The sequence below is a fragment of the Phalacrocorax carbo genome, chromosome 5, assembly GCF_963921805.1.
Source record: "Phalacrocorax carbo chromosome 5, bPhaCar2.1, whole genome shotgun sequence".
Lineage (NCBI taxonomy): Eukaryota > Metazoa > Chordata > Aves > Suliformes > Phalacrocoracidae > Phalacrocorax > Phalacrocorax carbo.
In genome coordinates this window covers 57,680,871-57,702,336 of record NC_087517.1, presented here as the reverse complement: position 1 = coordinate 57,702,336, position 21,466 = coordinate 57,680,871, and the positions used below count along the sequence as shown (strand labels likewise).

Genomic DNA, 21,466 nt, shown 5'->3' with positions numbered 1-21,466 from the left:
AAAAAAATAACCCTGGCTGCTTTTCAGTTCATGGCTGGAGAGGATTTCTTTTATGTTCTTAAATTATTAGTTTTTCTAAGAACAAAATATATGAAACTCGGGTGGTAGTATCCGAAAGAAGACAACAGAAATAATGTTTGTCTGAACTCCCTCACATATCACATAGTAGGGAAAATAGCATCACTTGCGTAAATAATTATTGACTCCCTTTTCTTGAATAAGCACCTTCTGCTTTTGAATGAAAGGTAGTGTTGCGTGAGTCTTGGGACTTAAGCAGTTATTTAATATATCTTCCTGCAATTTAAATATTGTCATTTGGTTTCATATTTTTAAAAAAGCTTGCTAGCTTTTAGGTGAAATTTAATCTCCCACTTTATCTTGTGTAAAAGCTGCTAAGAAGGAAAGATCAGGTGGTGCTGCAGCATCCATACACTGTAGTTGAATGCTGCAAGTTCCTTCAGGCTCTCTCAGCCCTGTCTGAGCCCCAAGATTCAAAAATGCTTGCATAATTGGGTACTGTTTTGTGACTTATTAATTGCTCTCTTGGGTATATAGTTGCATGTGAGCCAGATTGGCTATTTTCCCAGCTTGCATCACTGGCAGCTGTTTTGCTTGAGGCAGATGGCTTGTAAGAGAAGCACCCATAAATTAGGGCATTGCTACTTTTTTCAAATGGTTCTATGGGAGAGAACCTGATGAGATGATGTTTTAAAGTGGGTTTTGTACACCCTGCTAAACTTTCTAAGTGTCTGAATAGCAGATTTTAGTTATCTCTATTTTTAAAAAGAATTTTTGACACTACATTGCAGTCAGCATGAAAAAGTTAAGTTGTATTAAAAACCATTGGTGATGTTTTCTATATGAAAGAAGTTCCTGAAAAAAAGAATTCCTATCAGAAAGAGCCATAATACCCTTTATATAATGAAAGTAAGAGCATTTTTAAGGGCAGCGGCTAGAGAGGAAATGAAATAACATATGATAGGAAAACTTCAATGGTCCACTCAAGTGTTTTAGACATATTTGTGTGTAACATTTTTCTTCTGGACTTCGTGCTCACAGCTCCCATGTAGAAGTGTAATAGCTAGACTTCTAGAAATCTAATTCTAAAGAGTAATGTGAGACTTGTGCAATTTCCTTCTCGGTAAGAAATCTGTTATCGTGCTTCTCCATCCCTATGTTCATTCTGTAGGTGTACACGTACTGCGGCTTTGGAGACTGGAAAATTTCTTGCATCAGCAGGATTCATGGACGCACATGAACAGAAACCTTGCCTTTCTATGTGTCTCCACACCAGCATAAACAAAAAAATCTCATCCTAGAATTGTCATTTCTTAAAACTACATAGCAATTTTAAGCCAGAGCAGGTTACTACTTCTGTTGGCTGTTTATGCTTTTGTTCTTCTACTGCTGCATTTTGTTGCAGCAGATTTCTTTTGGTCTTTTCTAGTTTGTGCCTCAAAGATTCTTCTTTACTGTTGACCATGCCTGCCATCCTCCAGTGGGTTTTAAGAACCACCTTTACTATAGAGACTGCTTCTGAAATTAATGTCTCTGTGTACATCTTTGCAATAAGGCATGCGTTTGAGCAATGTGATATTGATATTTGATTTCGACTCATACTCTAGGAAATAAAGGATTATTAGAGGAAACATCAATACTTCCTTCCAGTGAATTGCTAAGCTTTCTTGCTCTGGTGGAAAGTTGTGAAGGTTTCTAAATCTAACTCGGGCCTGGTTAGGACATGCTATAAAGGAGGGAAAAATAGGCTCTGAAAAAGAATTAGTCTCTGACCAAATTTAGCTCAGAGAAAATAGTTTTTCATTCTTCCCTAGGAAAACAGTCCCCTTGAGTTGAGCTGTGTCATAGCTTTTGATCTGCAATATTGGTCCAAGCTGCCTTTGTAGGTGGACTACTGTTAAATCTGTGTTTCATTGCTGCCTTGTCTTACTGTGAAGAAGTACCTGGGAGCAGCTCTGCTTACAAACTGGCCACAGAACCACAGTCTGTCTGTCTTTATCATGCTGTTATTTATAAATCACTTTTTAATTGTTAAAACATTTAAATAGTTTAGCTTCTGTGGTTATGACAGATGTCTGTTGATTCTCTCCCACCCCCAATATTTTTAATTTTCTTGAAATACCAGATTTGTTAATTTTACTGCTGAGAGGAAATGCAACAGTAGTCTTCCTGCTCTGTTAAACTTGCTATATAATTCCTCTTTGTATGTGCAAAAGATACTGTAGGTATGTGCATGTCCTTTTCAAGGAGAGAAGGAAGTTGGAATCTGAAGGTAGGTATGAACTATCTTTTGCTGTAAGTGTTCAAATCAGAATTATTTTTTAAAATAACATTAATTTTGGGAGGATGCGTTTTCTGTGCTCCCGCATAGTCCATAGAGGTGAGGTGATTTAGACCACTCCTAGTTAGGCTGCATATAGCATAATCTAGAGCAAATCCTTCAGACATTTATTCACACATACTCTCAATGAAAATTAGCTTCTGTGAAAAGACCCAGACATTCTCATAAAAAACAGGCTCTAGAGTAAACCACTTAGTAGTTATGGGATGGGTGCAGATATTACTACAGTCTGTTCTGTCCTATGTAAGAAAAGAATAAAAATAGTCCCTTTGGGCCTAATATTTTGTAACTTTGTGTGTATCCTGTTTTATCTTCTGCTGTTAGAGCTTAACTTGGCTGCTCTTACTTCTTCAGTGTTAAAAGATACTTTCAGCAGCCAGTGGCATAACTGAAGCAGAGGAAACACAGGCAACTGCCATCACAGAGCTCCAAAGAAAGATGAGTGTTCTCCCTGTTTGTGTTAACCTGGAGTTAGTAATAGGTCTTTAACGAGTGCTCCCATTTCTGACTGATACCTGCATAGCTGTCTTCACTGACCAAGAAAGCATCACTGCACAGGTAGACCTAGAAAGATTCAAATCATAATGCTTTGAAGGAGAGAGGGGGTTGAAATAAAGACAAACTCTTGTGTGGATATTTTTTTCCCTTGTAAAAATGTGAAAGGAAAAAAAGGAACAGCAAAGGCTGTTGGCAGTTTTCAGGTGAGCTGGGTTTGTTTATTGTTTTATTGGTTTTGGTTTTGGTTTGTTGGTTTTTGTGTGTGTTGTGTGTGTGTTTTGTTTGTTTGTTTTTGTTTTAAGTCTGTCTTCCTCAAAATTTGAGAAATTTTTGGTTGGTTGGCTTGTTTGGTTTCCCTGCTACCTACTTCCTGCTGACTGATCTTGGTCAGAATCCCTCGTAATATGTATGGCAATTAGCCTATGTCTTGCTGATCTAATTGCCCTTATGGGCCAGCTGGCTGTCCTTGGCAAAAACAAATTCAAAAAAGGTAGGCAGTTGAACAGACAGATTGAAAAGGGAGGATTTTAAAAAAAAAAAAAAGGAAAAAAGGTAAGACAGAAGAAATCGTTCCTTCTTTCCATATATTTCAGACAAGGTTCCATCAAACTTTTTTGCATTTCTGAGTTTGTGGCTGCCTGACTTTAATCTTTTGTTTTGAAACATTTGATCTGTAAAGTATCTTTATTTTCAATAGCATCAATGACATTAACTTACATGTCAGTGATTTTCTTTCCAATTCCATTAGCATAAATAGAACATTTTCTATAAAAAATTTGTTTATCTCTGTCTTAAATACAGATTATTTGCTATAATATCATTGAAGAGACAAATATTCTGTATCTACTTACCACTGCTTTTCAGAGCATATTGGTTATTTTGGTTATCCTTACTTCAAAACATTCCAACTTGAATATGAGAATTGAAGTAGTTTAATCTGCTATTTGCAGTTGGGCAAAGAAAATGCTGTAGTGATAGACATGAAGAAATCTAGCATGGTTCAAAAGAATAAATACCCTTCACTTGAAGATTTGCTGTTCTCCACTTTCCTGATCAGATGACCATCTTTATTTAAGAGGACATGTAAACTTATGTTTAAAAGCTGTTCTTTCAGGTTATTTGATGCTGTGCAGTGCAGTGTGCTCAGATGATCATCAGCCATCACCATACAATTAAAAAATAAGCAATTATGCAGATAGAGGAGATTATGAACCTTTGTATGACAAGCTGAGCAGACTGGAAAATGCATATAAAGTATTAAATAATCCTTTTGAAAGAAAATAGGAAGTTAGGGAATGGTAATTTAGAATCACACCAGAATATTAGTCCATCTGTATTTCAGTTTTCCCCTCCCTCAAGCTGCTGATCATCTAGTTTCTCTCCAAGCAGTTATAGTTAAATTATTGGAGGATAGAGAATGGGGAAGGAACTGAACTTGTTTACATTTAGGACTGTATTTATTAATAAACACCTTTTACTTTAACATTTCAAATACAGCTTCTGAAGGTCACTAGCTAGTTTTAAGGAAAGTGCTAATCTCCTCAAGAATTCTTACACATCTTTTCTGAATTTGGGTTGCTTTAAGCTGTTTGGTGATAAAATGTTCAGTTTAGAGGCGTATACCTTTTGCTTTTTAAAGCAGATACAGTTACGGTTGTGACAGTGCCTGTCATCTTCAAATTAGGCTTACAATTCACTCTGATCTTCAAAAAGTAGGTTCTAGTTGGATGTGCTGATAATAGATTCATCAGTGTTAAGTATAATTGTAAGCAAGTTCTCAGCTTTATTGGCTTGCTATCTGCAGCTTGGTCAATTTTGTGTTTATTTTAGTATTTGATGTTGCCTTCTGTTACTTGCAGATCTGTGCTGCTGGAAGTGTTCCTTACTTGTCAGTATGGAACCTTCCCAGTTGTTTTTAGTTACCAGCCTGGTAGTCACATTTTGAAAGTGTAAAAAGAAATGAAGTTGAGATACATTAAATGAAAATGCAAAAGTTCTGTAGCTTACGTTTTCAGCAGTTTTTCTGAGTATTATGCAAGATGATGTTTTAGTGTGTTTATTAATTTATTTTGTTGTGTTACTTAGTTTGCCGATGCTCTGGTATGACAGAGGTGATGGTACTGTTAGTGCAATATGTTTTAAGAAACTTTCATGATGCGATTAGATATGTTACCCATTTCTGTAGAGCTTGTGTGTATATACATATATATGTATAAACATGTATATACACATACATATGTATATAAAAATATAAAAACTCTGAAAAGGAAGTGTAATAGAGGTTTTCCAAGCTCTTTGGTCCATCTTGTATTTTAAGTTTTGAAGAAGGTACATCCTGAGTTATTGGTGGAGGAGGGCTAGATCATTAGTGTCAATTATGCTGCGAAAGGAACAAAAGGATTAAGTCATATTTGAGCTGTAATATAAACAATTCTGATGGACAGTATATTTGATTAACTATATTTCTTTTAAAGGGAACAACTGGGTCATGTGGAACTCTCTGGAGGGAGTAGAGTAGGGGACTGCTGCTGCCGTTGGGAACATGTTGGGTGTGGAGAAGAGGAAAAACTTCCACACTACAAGAGTGGAGGAAGAATGAGGTTTACAGAAAGGAGCTGAAGACCTGTAGTTCAAAGACAGAGATGGATGAGAGGAGCAACTCTGTAACCAGGCCTCAGAGGGAAACTTTACAAGGATACAAAAGGATAGTACAGCTTGCTGCAACTAGGAAAATTGCTAAAAAGGGTGCCTTTTCTTAATTACTCATTTTACATTAATTGGAGATGATATCAAATGGGTCCACCCAGCCCATGTTTTTTATCTTTAATAACAGCCAGTAGTAGCATTTGTTTCAGAAGTGGTTTTTTTTCCCCTCTGGCGTTTTGTCAAATTGCAGTTTGGGCCATCTTTAGCTAGAGACTATGTCTGGGCTGTGGTGGGTAGCCATGGACTGAGCAGTCTCTGTGAACTTTTTTTAACATCTTTGGTTACATTTTGTTTCTATAAAAACCTGCAGCAATGATTGCAATAATTTAATTATGTAGTGTGTGAGAAATACCTCCTTTGGCTTGTTTTAAGCCTGCTGCCAGATGATCTAATTACATGGTCCTCATTCATGTGCCTGTGGACAGTACTGACTAACCATTCTGTATTTAGCGTCTTCATAACATTGATAACTATAAAACATTGTTACAAGCCTCTGTTTTCCTCACACTTGAGGGATCCCAGTCTGTATAGTTCCTCACAGTAGAAGCTGCTCCGTATCTTTGATTTCTCCTATTAGCCTGTCTTTTTTTTTTTTTTTATTTCTTCTATACTTCTATATCCACATGCAGCACTTAGACTGAGGGTGTAGCATGGATTTATGCAGTGACACTGTTTTTTCTCTATTGTTTGATGTGCCTTTTCTAATATTTCTTTTAACATCATTGAGAATTGAACTGATGCAAATGACTTCAAGATCTATTTTCTGGTGGCTATTGATGTAATATGAGCCCAGCTTTCTACATAAATAGTTTAAAAATTTTTTGTTGTTGTTCTCAGTATTTACTCATTAGTTAGTACTGAATCTCAGCAATATCTTACTGCCTATTTACTTACTATATTAAGATCTTTTCATGCTTTTTCACAGTCAACTCTATTTCTGACTATCCTCAGGAATTTTGTGTCATCAGTGCATGTTGACACTTCAGACTTCTGTTGCCTTTTCAATTCATTTTGAGTGGGTTGATTAAGATAGATCCCAGCTTGATTCTTTGAGGAAGTCGCTATCGGCATTTTTTTCTTTTTGTGAACTTTCTACTCTTACTCTTTACTTTCTGGGTTCTAACAAATCGCTAATGCAGAGGAGAGCCATCCCTTTCTTCCCATGTTAATGTGATTTCTTCAGGAGTATTAAGGGGAGAGTGGGTCAAACTTTTTTGTGGTTTTGGGATTTATTTTTTTTTTGCTTTAAATCAAAGTCCACAGATTTGCTTTTACTGGTGTGTGAAGTCTTTTTCAAAGAGTACAGTAGATTCGTTGGGCATGGTATCCGTGTATGAAAATCCTACTGATTTTTCTCAATGTTTCATTTAAATGGTGCATCTATAAATTGATTTTGTGGGGCTTCTCCCCCCCACCCCCATTTTTGTCCACTTCCTCTGACAGTTTCCCCATATTATTCTGGATCCCTTTAAAAGCTGATGTTATAGCTGCCAGTTTCTAGTTCTGTGGTACAAGACACAACTTGTGATTGGCTATACCACATTGTACAGATTTTACTCCTTTGAAGGTTACTGTAATAAAATCTTATCTTTCATGCGCTGGATCAGGCATGATTAAATATTTGATTATTTATTTTGGCTAGTCTTTGTCCTAGTTTAGTTTGTATGTGCTTTACAAGGTTATTTGATTAATATATACATTTTGAATGTCATAAGTTAACTGATACATTAAAAATACTCAGAGAAAAAAATTCTAATTGCTACCTTTCAGTGCAGTGTTTGTAATTAAATGCTGTAGAAGATATTTGTTATATATATACATTTTAGAATGAAACTTATAATTCCTGTAATGGAAACACCTTTTGCTTTTCAAGCATACGGTATATAGTGGAACAGGCTGCCCAGGGAGGCTGTGGAGTCTCCTTCCCTGCAGACTTTCAAAACCTGCCTGGATGCGTTCCTGTGCCCCCTGCTCTGGGTGTGCCTGCTCAAGCACAAGATGATGGACAAGATGATCTCTAGAGGTCCCTTCCAACCCCTACCATTCTGTGATTCTGGATAGCTTTCAGGTTAAAAAAAACAACAACCAAAAAAAAACGACGATACAACTCTTTGCCTTTTTCATAAAGATTATGAGGGGTTGTTTTTTTTAATGGAATAGCCAATTGCAGTAGTCTGATAGGTGATGTAAAAGCTTTTCTGCTTGCCTTCTTGGGACAGTATTTTTCTAGTCAGATATTGCTAGGAACCTTAGCACCCCGTAGTTTATCTATGGCTAGTGTTCGTTTTAAATTCTAGGTATTCTCCCCTTTTCTGCTTTTAAAAAAAATCAAAATGTATGCAAGTTCTGGGAGATGCTAGCTGAGAGTTGAATTTGTGGATAAGAACATAGAACTAGTCACAGATCAGTGTGTACTTCTTTTTGTTAGGTTCATGTCTTTAAGAACTATTTTGAAAACATAGTCTGAAAGAGACCTCATAGCAAGCACGTTAAAGGCTATTAGGAAAAGGCTGAGAAATGAAAAAATTAGTGGCGTTCCCCAAGGATAAGTTACTTTGCATGCATTTATAATACTTGATAGATTTATTAGGCATGCTACACTGCAATTTTATTGTAAATAATACTTGTCCCAAATGGCAAATGATATTTGAACTGCCAATGTTGTTCTGTGTAGGCATTTATGTAACTTTCACTATTGTCCTGGTTTGGCTAAAAATGTCTTGCAGTTTAAAAGAACATCCCAATACTTTTCTGCTTGTATAGAAAAGGCTGGCAAGCCATTTTTACTATCTTACAATCACTGGAAGATAGTTGACCCTTCTTGACCTCCTTTTTTCATATTAGTTTCTCCATCTGAGTCATGCTACTAAAATGAAGGAAAAAGTCTGGGTTAAGTCTGGGTATTCTTAAGATCCTCAACCTGATATATCACAAGATTTTATTTTATTTTTTTGGGGGTGGTGGGTGGTATATCGATTTCATTCATCAAAATCGTAGGAAAACCTATCATAGAAACAAAAGTCAGTAGGTTACTTAGAATAAGGAACAAATCAACTTCACTATTTTTCACAATTCTCTTATGTGCTAGAATATCCTGTGCCTGTAATCAGAAGCCTTTGCTGTTGTACATAACTGTAACTTGTGCTCTATGAACAGGGTAGCAATGTCGCTTAGAGAGTAAGTCAAAACACTGGAATGAAAACAGGCTTTTGGCTATGATTTTCCATTACCTTTGTGTGTAGTAGGTTATATTGTTAGGCCTTTAAGTGTGGGAGACTTCTGGTAGTCTGAACAGCAGAATGGAACATAATTTGTGAAAAGGCCAATGAAGAAAAGAACTTTAGTTTTGGAGATGTTGATGGTGATGATTTTCCTTCCCTGGAAGCATACCTCTAGTTACCATATTAGCAGAGTGTGAAATTTAGCTTTACACCTACATAAAGTGAATCAATTTCAGGAGGAAGTGCTATTAAATATTCTAAAAAACATAGCATTTCACAACAACTTCTAGAGTTCTGGGGTGTTGGGGATTCTTTTTCCCTCTTTTAACTGAAATCTGAGCTTGTTCATCCCTCAATCTTCTCATAGAGAACTTTTTCACAACAAGATTAGTAACTGGTAACAGCTACCAGAGGTGTCTGACTGCGTACTCTCTTCCCAGATGGATGAGTTTATCATGAGGCAAGGTGGAACGGTGTATGTGGCCCTCCTGGTACTGCTAGCAGTGATTGCTTTGTTCACTTTGCATATGCAAGATAAGCACAACATAACCAGCTATCTACGCAAGACTTGCCATTTGGGGGATCTCCCCAAGCAGTTTTATTTAATCTAGTCATCATCTAATGTTACAACAAGTAGGAAGGCATCATTGATCTTCCTTTCTCATTTAGAACTGTGTCACAACAGTACTACATAGAAAAAAATGTTCTGTGTTCTTCCAAATCTGCTGCTGTTTGAGTTTTTTCTCAGCTGCTTACAAAGCTGCCAACTAAAGTACTACTTAACATGAATACATTAGAGAAAAGTAAATTGGCACTTTCTGTAGAGTGGGGTAATTTGAATTCCCTTCTCCTTTTCTGTTTCTGACAGCAATCTGTATTGCATTCTTCAGAGTTTCGGTATTTTTCCCCCAAGAGATCTCATCTTGCATTTCCTAGCACTTCAACCAGAAACTTGTCCATTAAGGTTTTTTTTTAATACCGATTTAACTTTTGCTAACACGATTGCTCTTGTAATCAGACATAATTATAGTCTCTCATCTGTTTTTTAAATTATTGCTTTTAATACTTTAGCTTGAGCAACTGAGAATTTAGTTAGTTCAATACCTGTGTATAACTTCCAGCCCCAGCACTGCAGCAATATTTACTTTCCCTTATGGCATAGTATCTGCTTTGGCTTCTTGACCATTTTCTTTCAGCTTACTCCCCTAACTTCAGTCCCTGTAATGTTTCTTTTTGGGTCATCATCAACTTATTGAAAGAAAACAACACTGATTTGTGTAAAGCTTGTACCTGGTGGCAATTTTGTAAATAAAAATCCTGAAGACAACAATTAATGCAATAAAAAAGTGATGGTGTTTAGTGAATTAGAGGTTTTGTCACTCTGCAGGTGCTGTGTCTCTGAATGAACTAGCCTGGGGGATCTGAAAATACAGCCTCATAGTCTGAAAAAAATTGTCTCTTGTGCCTGAGGTTAGCTAGAGAACAACCATGCTTTTACAAAAAACGAGTAGTTTAGTGGGTAGACTGCATGAAAATGTTGCTGATTGTTTGGTCCCTCACTGTACGAATTCAGCGTTGACAGATTCAGAATGAAAGGGAACTTTGCGTAATTGGTATTTAACTTGTGAAATGCCTTTGTGTATGATGTTGGATCTGTCAGAAGTTTACGTGGATTCTGAAAAGATCGAAGAAATGCAAAGGTGAAAGATCTATCGACCTTTGTAATATACAAAGGTATACAACATATGGCTCCTTGAGCTGTCTTGCTGAGGCTGAAAGAATATTCTGAGAATTAGCACTGCTTACTTAAGAATATTCCTATCTTGAGGTGGCTGCTGTTGTCAGTGGCAAGATACTTGACTACATGATCATTTGGTCTAATCACATTTGACGTGAACCGTTCTCACATTCATGTTAGCTTTAGGCTGAGGGAGTTGTCCAGCTTAATTTTATGCTGCTTATTTTAGAGGGCAGAGAGGAGAAATGTAAGTATTTTTATGAGCTTTTAAAGAGAAAGTTGTGACAAAAACCTTTGTGAAAAAATCAGTATCTCCTTTTTTCATCTCAGTGCTGGGAAAAAAACTTGTGGGAATATGAAATAGTTTCTCTTTGTTTGCTGAAAACAAAAAGATCTGAGATTCATTCTTATATCTCTAGTGTAATAAGAAGAAAAAAGCCACTTGATTAAAAAAATTAAGTCAACAGAGTGGGAAATCAGTTCATCTCTAAGTGTTTTTAGTGCGTTAAGAATATATCAGCATACAGTAAAATGCTTCAGCATAAGATTTGTGCACATCCTTCTATTGCAGAAAGATAAAATGTAAGATTGCTCTCTGTTCCAATGCAATGCATTCACAGTGTGTCAACACCGCAGTAAAGGCTTTTACTATGCATAATTGTAAAATAATGCCAATAGGTAATTGTGAAAAGGATGTTTTGAGAGCAGTTTCCAATTTTGCTTGTTGTAAAATAAACATGACACTAAAAAAATGTTTTTAGGTTTTGAATGACAGAAAAAGAAGTACAGAATGCCAGAGCACCGAAGCAACTGTATGGGATCAGAGCAGTAATCCACCTAGCTCTATTTCTTTTCTTTGATGGTGATCAGAACCACATGCTCTAAAGAAAAATGCTTATAATGGGCAATTAAAGGATTTGCACGTAGCAGTCTTTTTTCCTCTGCTCTCCCTCCCCCAGTTGCCATAAATTACTGGTTGGCCTTTACTCTGACGTGCAAGTCTGACAAAACCTAGAAGGAACAGGAAATGACCTAAGTGTGGTTTTAGCCGTTTTTTTTCATTACCTATGTAAGAAGAGGGAAAAAAAAAACCACCTACTTTCCCTTGATAGACAAAACACCTTTTAGAACCTTTTTGAAACATCTGAAGATCTTAAATATTAAAAGGAACATTGGAGTAAATGTACCAAGTGATAAGAAAACTGAAAACTTTCTACAGCAGACGAAGTAGAAGCTGACCTGCTACTCCTGGTTACAAAAGCAGAAGTAGCACGTCTTTCAAAAAACAAAACAAACAAATGAAACAAACATATAGAGAAGATACAAAAACCCAACCAAACAAAAAGTATTCTTCCGCTTGCAGGGAGTAATATCAACTTTAAGAATAAGCCTGCTGAAGGCTTACTTGAAACTTCAGCATAAGAGTGGAGCATTTTTGCTCTGGTTTTCTATCTGTGCTGAGGGCAAAGTTACTGAAAACAGTAACTAAACATGTGAAGGCTCTATAGTGACTTGTTGAAGTTTACTTAGGTGCAGCTCTTGTCAAAGATTTACGTTTACAGGGCAGATCAGAACACTGTGGAGTCTGGTGAAAACATTAGAGTGGCCGAACATGTGTATGTTCCAGTGTTGTTCTTATGTGTCCAGGCAAATATGTTGCAGGTATTACTTAATGTATAGAATAGTATTTATTAAAGCAATTAAGTAGAAACAAGCCTCTTTCCATTGAAGGAATATTTTGGACTTCTTAAAAAGTGAAGATAATGCCTTTATGAAAGAGTTCAGCGGAGTCAATGACAGAGTCTTGGATAGGGGATGTGACTGTTTCCTTCAGTACATGTATTCAAACCTCAGAACCATGAAAGCACACTCTGTTGAAAGATTGTGGCTATCTGCAGACTTCACAACCTATTAGCTATTTTACAACCTTGGATAAATAAATTTTGTAGAGTCAGGAGTGGTAAGTATTAGGATTCCAAAAGTATCCTAGTTTTTTTCCTGACCCGTTTATTTTCATGAGAAGGTTTAGTGGGTGGAGATATATCATCATGACTATAAATGCCTGAAGTATCATACTGAATGCTTTTCCAAGTGCTGTATTTTGTCTTGATCATAATAATCTACTGAAGTGGCTGTTGGTTCGGCCTGCAAGATTTCACAACAGAACATTGTCTATATTATCTAAATGATGCTACCTCTACTTTGACAGAGTCTTTCTTTGGTTGCATCACCTTTAGTGTCATACTGAATACAGGTTAACTACTTAATAACATACCGTTTTTCAAAATCTACCTTTTCTACACAGAGAGGGAAAAAGTCCTAATAAATAATTAAATAAAACCCTCAAGACTTCTAGGTTGTATACTGCTGTGTTTGTTTTTGTACCATTAAATTACATGGGTTTAAAAAGCTAATTGATTGTAAGTGGTTACAAAAGACTAATTTAGAAATAAAAGCAATGAACCTAGCATCAGTCTTGTTTGAAAGGCAGTCATGAAAAGAAATGGATATGTAATGTAACCTTTTTCATATTTTACAATAAATTAGTTCCTCATCTGGTTGTAGAATTTTGCTTTTGAATGAGGTGATTTTTTACAGCGCTGATTTCTGAATCAAGTTGCTATGGTGTTGGTTTCATTGTTTAGTTAATTCTATGCTTGGTTGCTATGGAAATACTTATTTACGGAGCTAATGCCTAATGGTGTCAAACAGATGCTACTAGCAACTAGGAATCTTTTATATTTGATCAATGAAAGACTCAGTCAGAAGTAGAAACTCATTTTTGTACTCACTTTTACTCCATTAAAATTTTGGAGTATGGAATGTGAATGGGTGGTGTCAAATAGGACAAGTTTTCTTTTCTTAATAAGCATTAAAGCACACGCTGAATCTCCTGAATAGTTTCATCATTGAAAGTAAAACTTCCCACTTACCTAGTTTAGGCAATCAAACAATCATAACATTGGGCATGGCCTTAGATGGTGTGCACATTTCAGCTTAGGGTATGGAGCATACGTATTAGTTATATGTTAGTTTTAAAATTGATTTTTAGATATCTAAACTCTGAAACTTCTTTTTTGTGTAGCTGTGTATTAAACCTCTCTGTAAGTATGAATATTGTCCTTACTATAACTGCACAAACAAGCAATTCTTGAGTAGCTAAGACGATACAATTTTGTATTTTGTAAGTTAAATTATTCTGAAAATGTCATTACACAGTTATCGATCCAAATATAGTTTGAGTTGAGTATTAGAGTTTTGTTTTGTTTTCAAGTTTAGAAATGCTTAGTGTACTGTTATAGTAATTTTAGTGGTTTATGACTTGAGAAAAGTAAACCTGTAGGCTTTTATTGTGCTTAAGCCTTTAGAAGTTTAAAATACTCCTCAAACATGGCTTTAGCCAATGGAGCTGTAGCACTTGTGCAAAGATTCAAAAGAACTCCACCCTCCATGGCATCAGCTTGCTTCTGAAAGGCATCTGTTACAGGCCCTGGAAACACTGGCTGCCCCATGATAGGAAAGATAGCTTTTTATATAGAAAAATCATTAAAAACAAAACACAAGTCCCTGAAGGTCTGATGGTTTTCATTGTCTGTCTCCTACTTCTCATCTGTTTTTAGTTTATTTAGACTATAAGCTTCTCAGAGGAGCACTTTTTTCCTTTTTTGTTGTAAAAATTAATATTGCTTCTTCCTGCTGCTGTATTAGGGAAGGTCTTTATTACTGATACCTTGTGACTTTTGTAACAAATGTTTCTGATGTTGCTAACAATGTGTGCTTTACAAAAGTGCCCTCCTTAAATTTTGGTAATTCTTGGTTTGATAGTCTGTTGAATCAGGGCCTCTTTGCCCCCTCCTCCCCCTCCCACCCAAGTGAACAGGTGGATTAAAAATAGTGTCAGATAAGTTGATTCTCAAATTCTTGTGTTCAAATTGCATGGAAATTCCTCTGGAGTATATGGAAATACTGTTTTCATTGTTTGAGAAAATATAAATAAAGGATAACATCTCATGCTACTGTCAATTTTCTTGCATATTTCCAGTAAGTGATATTGTATTTAAAATCTCCTTAGATTTGACTAAGCTTCCGTAGAACTGAACAAAATGTTCATTCTTCAGAATAGCAACTCTGTGGAGAATTTGTTGAGCTTTAACAACTTTTTTAGCCTTTAAAAAAAAATTTATCTCCAGTGCTGTAAATTTCCTGTGTTGATACCTGTAGCCTGTTCTGGGCAACATGTTTCAGTTTGACTTAAACCTGTCACTGGCTGATGGCAGCTAAATCAGAAAAGGTCACTTGTACTCAGAGGGTTTTGTAAGCTGGCTTGTCGTCTTTTAAGTGTGTTGAAATTTATTTCCTAGGCTAAATAGATTCAATTATTATAGTTAAACAGAATACAGTTCCTGACTGTTAAAGAACAAGGCATAGTTCTGTTTTATGCATGGGGTTTGCTTTTTTTTTTTTATTAACTGTCCTTCAAAACCCTGATCAGCTTGACAGGCAGCTATATAAAACCAGGGAAGTGTGGTCATTGCTCTTTGGATGGACTGGGAGACTCTGAGGTTAGAGTCAGGCTGATATGAGAACTTCTCTGCAAGCTGATGGGTAATTTGGTATACATGGTTATGGGGGGAGGGCTATGCATTTCTCACCTTTCAGAAGTTCATCTGCAATATCAGAGCCCACTTGTAGTTTTATTTTCAGAGGACCTCTCAGATGTGCGATTGCTGTGATGTTGACATTGACAACAGATGCACAAAAGCCAAAGTGTGTGAGTTGCTACGCAGGAGTTTAAGTTGTAGCTTGGAACTTTTGTGACTCAAGTCCCTCCTAGATCAGGTGTTTCTTGTTGGAGGTGAGGAAGAATGTTATGTGCAATGGATTACAAAATCTTAGTATTACAGAGTACAGATCTTTCTGCAACAAGTCTTATGGTTGCAAAATCAAAAATTGCTGAGGCTCTGCCTAAGCCTATTTTGAGGTCTCTTGATCTGTTCCCATTGTCAAAATAAACTGCATCCTTTTTACTCCTGTTGTAATGTTAATCCAACTCTGGGAATACTTTGTAACTTTTGTTGATATCCACAGTAAATAATTAACTCTCTGCCAAACTCTCAACAAAAATAATGACAAAAATCCTGGTTTTTTAGTATTCCAGATTTTACTTGCAAGACCTGGGGTTAGGCTAATTAAACTAAGTCTGGTAGGTAGTGAGAAACAAGGTACAGTTTCCTTTCAGTTAGTTTCTGAACAGAATGGTAAAGAGTAAATTCTTCTTTAAACAGAGAAGTGTTTGTGAAGAAGCAGCATTTTTCAGCTGTTAACCTTCAAAACTGTCACCCCCCCTTGTCCCTCAAACCATTTCAATTCTGCTGAAGATCTGTTTAAGGAGTATGCTGCTGGTTTCTGTTCCTTTCTCCCGAAATCGTTTTTGTGGGGTAGGCTTTCTGGATTTGAGTGCCATCTTGTGGTGTGTTGTAAGCATCTAAGAAAAGGTAATAACCCCCCTTTCGCTATTAACCTGTAAGCATTTGATTACTGTGGAGATGTACCAAGATGTATTTACCATGGAAAAAATATTCATTGTAGAGTGGTCTACATTTTTTCCATTGTGCTTAGTAGAAGAGATTGCTACTTTGTGCCTAAAATTTCCATCAGCTCCTTTTAATTACTTCAATGTGTGGCACATGGAATGAGCCCTGAAAATTTTACAGCTAATGTAGTCTGTGATAGCCTGCTAGTGTGTTAATATACTACACCTGTCTTCTCTCAGGAGATATGACTTCTAATTAATGGTGATATATAGTGAATGAAAAAAAAAACAAACCCAACCCTGTTGGCAACATACAGGTAAACTTAAGTTCTGTTTGTTTCAAAAGTGGTTTAGTTTCTTTGCTGTAAAATTGGTGTCAGTGGAGAAGCTTAAATCTTCTGGTTTCAATGACAACAGAAAATTTTCCATCATAGAATCCAAGCTATGAAATTTTTCATTTAATTAAAATTGTGTATAAAGTGGTACGCTGCCATTTAAAATATCAGACCTTTATTTGCATTAGAAGTAAATTTTGCCTGAGCTGTGCACATTATTTTGCCTTGAGTATACTGGGTATTGGACGCAAGATATAGCAGTAACACTTTCCATTGAATATTATCTGCCTCTGCAACTTTGAGCCTATTTCTTTACTGTAGCAGAGATAAAGCAAAAAGAGGAAGGTTTTGAACTTTTTTAGTCATATAGTTCGAACCCGCAAGTTATAACAGTACATCTGTGTGAGCATGCACGTGTGTACATACATGTACGCAAAAGCTCCCAAAGGCTTAAAGGATGAATAAATGAGGTTGCATCAGTAAAAGTAGTTGTGCAGTTAGAGGTTTGGTACAGGAATGTTTTGGAGTTAGCAAGAGTATTTTGTTAAGATCTCATTTACAACAAATAAGTAAAACTAGCTAACATACCACATATTTAAAAGAAAACTAAAATGTGTAGAAGAGCTGGGGGAAGGGAAATCTCTTTTGTGTCCCCTAATGGAGGCTGCAAGATTGCAAGCAAGCTGATGCAACTTCGTGGACCATTAGTATCAAAGGTTGCTAATACAACTAACAAAATCCATGTGGACATCTGACCTTTGTTGCTGGTTGAGTCAAAAGTCAATGAAGCAGATTAATGCAGTCTCTGTGTCCGAGCTTAGGAGGACAGAATGAAACCAAAAGATTTACTTGTGTTTGATGCAGTAAATAAATGTCCATCTGGAAGGAGGAACCTGAGAATGAAGGAAAAAACCAAAGCCCCAACCTCTCCAGATGGACAATTTATTCTAGTTTGTTATGGAAGAAAACCCCTTCATCTTTACAATGATAGTGCTAAAACCAAATGTAGCATGCAAAATGGGTATGGCCAGATAACAATGAGGAGATGGTAGCTAGACTAATAACTTAAAAAAAAAAATAAAAAATTCAAACTCTTAAATTCTTACATCTTGATTTAGATCTGCTTGCTTTACACAGTATGACTTTCTGATATAGCATAACTTACTCCCAGTTGAATTGCATACTTAATGATAGATCTCTTCACTTTTCATAGCAAGTGGATGTCATAATTCCTAATTTTAAATATGGTTTAATTGTATCTCTGTAAAGATAACAGAAGAGAAAAAGAGCCTTTAAGTGCTGCCCCAGCCTGGGTACTGCTGACATGTCTGTGTTTCTTTATCGACACTTTCTGCACCTTTTGCTGGACAATTGCCAGCCTGGAACATTGTATTTTCTTCCTGAAAGAGCGGTTAGTCTTAGAGGAACAAACCTATAAAAATAAGTAGAAAAACTTACAGGACTGCAGGATATGACCTACCAAGTGGGGTACTGGCACTTTATTTGTGCTCTGTAGCTATGGAAAAGAAGAAAAAAATGGTTATCTTTATATTTGTTTACTTTGTGAATGCATGTTGTGCAAATTAATTAATTTATTAGAGAATAATTAGAACCTGTCAAGAAGTCACGAGGACTGAACACTTTTGAAGCAAAACAGACATCTGAATTTCATTTCTTGTGTGTTGTTTTTATTTTTTTGTCAGTATAGAAGAAAAATTAAGTGAGTGCCGTTGACATACTTGAAGCTGATGGTATCTTCAGATTATGTTACTGACGTTCTTCTGTGGGTTTGGTGGGTTTTGTGAAGTTATTCAGAACACGTAGATTTGTAACCATATTCAAGCAAAACCTAACAAAACCTCCTGAAGAAAATGCCTTTAAAATTACAGATTTTTTTAACCTGAGATATTGGGGAGCTTTTTGTCTTTTTTAAAAGAAATTATGTTAGTGTAGTGCTTTCTGCGCTGTAGTTACAAAATTGCTACTGTTTGAATGCTTCCAGAAAGACAAAAGTTATATATTGGAGGTTTTAGGATAGATTTGCTTTTATAAGTTGAGGTGAATAGAAGCAGGAAAGCACTGTCACCACCTAATCCAGTGTACATGTTAAATGATTTATAAACAATCTAGAAATATTGAAATAAGACCATGTAATTATTCTGTCATTAAGATATCTCTGTTCCATTCAATTTCTTCAAACTTTTCTTTTACTGGGGTAGCATTAACTGAGAAAATGGTCTAAGTTATGTATAAAAACACAAAGGGAGAAGCATTTTATATTACATCACATCATCAGGATTTATTCCATTGTTGTTTTTCAGCATTATTGTATCACCTATTACTCTTCTTTTTCTCTACAGATGATACTTTGGGATTGGGATTTGAAGCAATGGTACAAGCCCTATTACCAGGTCAGTGTATTATGAATCTAATTATTCTTTTGGGATATGCGATTGAGTACTCAGTTCATTGTAAACTGACAGATTTCAGTTTTTCAGTGGATGTTTTATTTACCTAAGTTGCCCTAGTACATTCTAACTCTGTGTAGCAGAGGCTTGATATTTAGCAGTTCCGAGCAAATGGGCAGGGATCTCCTTTCTGTGGTGTAAATGAGAACAGTCCCAAACCTAAAATGGGAGCAGTTTTTTTGAAATTTCCATTAGCATAAGGTTAGGGAGTGATTCCCCAGCCATGTCACCAAACCCAGGTGTACCAGGTTCTCACCTTTTTTTCTTGACTGCTTGTTTCTCCCCCCCTCTCTCATATCACCAGCTAGTGCTGTTCCTGTTCAGAGAATTATGGCAAATAAAAACTAATCACTTTTTTGACCAAATTGTTAGGATTTGTTTCAGTAGAATCACGGTTAATGAAAGTAATGAAACTGTGGAAATTGCACCTCTGTAAGGGGCTTATAACAGTTTGGCCGTGAAAATTTCTGTTGATATTATTGGAAGAGAGAGAATCACAGAATGGTAGGGGTTGGAAAGGACCTCTGGAGACCATCTTGTCCAACCCCCCTGCTTGAGCAGGCACACCTAGAGCAGGGGGCACAGGAACATGTCGACATGGGTTTTGAATGATTCTGAGACAGAGTAATGAAAAATTGAGATAAAAAACTGGCACCAGATCTTTATTTTTCAATACATAAAAATAAACTGAAAGCTAATGTTGAATTCTGAAGTATTTTTTATTATGTGAAAAAAACCTGCAAAAAATGGAGTCTGAATATGTCCATATATTTTCTTTAAAAGAAAAATCCATTGCATTGATTTTTTATTTATTTTTTAAATATGCAATGGATAAGATGCTTGTTTAAAACATAGAATACTGTGAAATGTTTTCACATGTTAATAGTTTGCAACATTTTCATCTATTCTAGAATGCTGGCAGTGGAAACGGAGTTGATCTTCCAGTACTAAATGAGGCTCGGAGCATGCTCACAGACCTCCTGACTGACCCATCCCTTCCACCACACGTGATTTCTTCCCTTCGAAGCATTAATAGTTTGATTGGTGCATTCTCAGGCACGTGCAGGCCAAAGGCTAGTCCATTCACACCATTTCCTGGTTTCTTCCCGTGTCCAGAAATAGAGGATCCTGCTGAAAAAGGAGATCGAAAGCTGCTCAAGGTCATCTGACTTTAATTTTCATTCATGTGTGTTGCAATTTTTGAAGAAATTATCAAGGAAAATTCAACTGGAAAGTGTTCCTGTGTGAATCGTAGCTTCTTTACTGAGTGCATGTGAACTACATTTAAGGTCAAAAGAGAGCAGCTGTGAAAACACATTGAATGAAATGTAGATAGGTACCAAAATGCAAATTGAAGTGGTTGATGGATAGACAGGTAAAAGCACTGGTCTGCACTCTAAACACATGACTCCTTGAAATAAACACAGGATTAAAAAAAACAAAACCTAAAAGCAAATCTAAATTGAAGATGTTATATTCTCAGGATATGGTACAAACAGGGCTGTTCTTGATTCTCCCACGTTCTTGATCTAACAGTTACTGTCATTGTGGCTTTTTCATTGGCAATTTTTTTTTTCCAAAGAAATTTACTCTTCTGATCATCAAACTAGCTATCAGACAGCAGCAAATCAGCTATTTAAAAGCAAAAATATATCTTCTTTCTGTGCAGCACATAACGCTATTGGACCAGTGTGTAAATCTATTGGCACTTCTCCATTATCTAGGGTAAATAATGAAAGCGAGAGTGTAGTTGCTATATGACATGTTAAGGAATGTGGTAGAAAAACATTCAAATACAGAAACTCAGCTGCAGTGCACCAGAGCTAATAATTCTAGGGTAGCACGGTACTGGCAGCTTGAGGCTGTTTATTGTAGAGGCTGGTCTGGGACATCCCTGCCCTGTAGTTGCTTCCATTTCCAGGCAGTGGGCAGCTTGGCCCAAACTGATCAACTTGTTGGCTTAGTATTTTGGAGCCAGATAAGCTCCCTCAAGCCAGATTCAGCCTGTGAAATGTCCGTAGGGAACCATTGTCAAGACAAATGCTTTTGGGGGAAAGCTCAGTGTCTACAGATTACTCTGTTGAACATCCTGCAGGATCGTCACAGTATGAAATTCCTTGGAATGTCACATGGATATCTGCAGAAATCAGTTGGGTAGGGATCATAGTCATTCAGCACGTTTTTCTTTGTGGATTTTTTATTTTAAACGGCTGAGGATTGTTATACCAATGTGAAAAACATAATCTATGTGAATGTGAAAATGTAACTCATTATTTTTAAAATTTCTATATAGCTAGTCAGAATTGTTTGAAATGAAAAATAAGTCATTGTTCAAGACTGGTTATAAAGATTATGTGAGATTGAAACATTATGGTTCTTCACAGCTATTATCTTTTCCTCCATCCTAAGAGTAACTCTTCCTTTAAGTTGGCATATTAATTTACCTGGTGGATAAAATAGTGCTTGTCACTATCATTCACTGAAGGTTTGACTTTGGTATATGTTTAGGGGTAAGCCAAAAAGATCTACCCCTATGTATGTTACTGTAAGAAATGAAAAGGTTTCTCTTTGTTTCAAAAGTGAGGCAAGTCAGCACAAACTCCAGATT

General features: G+C 36.3%; 1 protein-coding gene across 3 annotated transcripts in view; it reads left to right on the top strand.

Annotated features, from left to right (window-relative positions):
• The window catches only part of PDE3B (phosphodiesterase 3B), a 109,263-nt gene that overhangs the window by 48,137 nt on the left and 39,660 nt on the right, over positions 1-21,466 (top strand). For all 3 annotated transcript variants that reach the window (XM_064452632.1, XM_064452631.1, XM_064452630.1), the window contains exons 2-3: positions 18,751-18,801; positions 19,770-20,018. In XM_064452632.1, the coding sequence (XP_064308702.1) occupies positions 18,751-18,801; positions 19,770-20,018 (300 nt within the window). The remainder of the gene's footprint in view (positions 1-18,750; positions 18,802-19,769; positions 20,019-21,466) is intronic.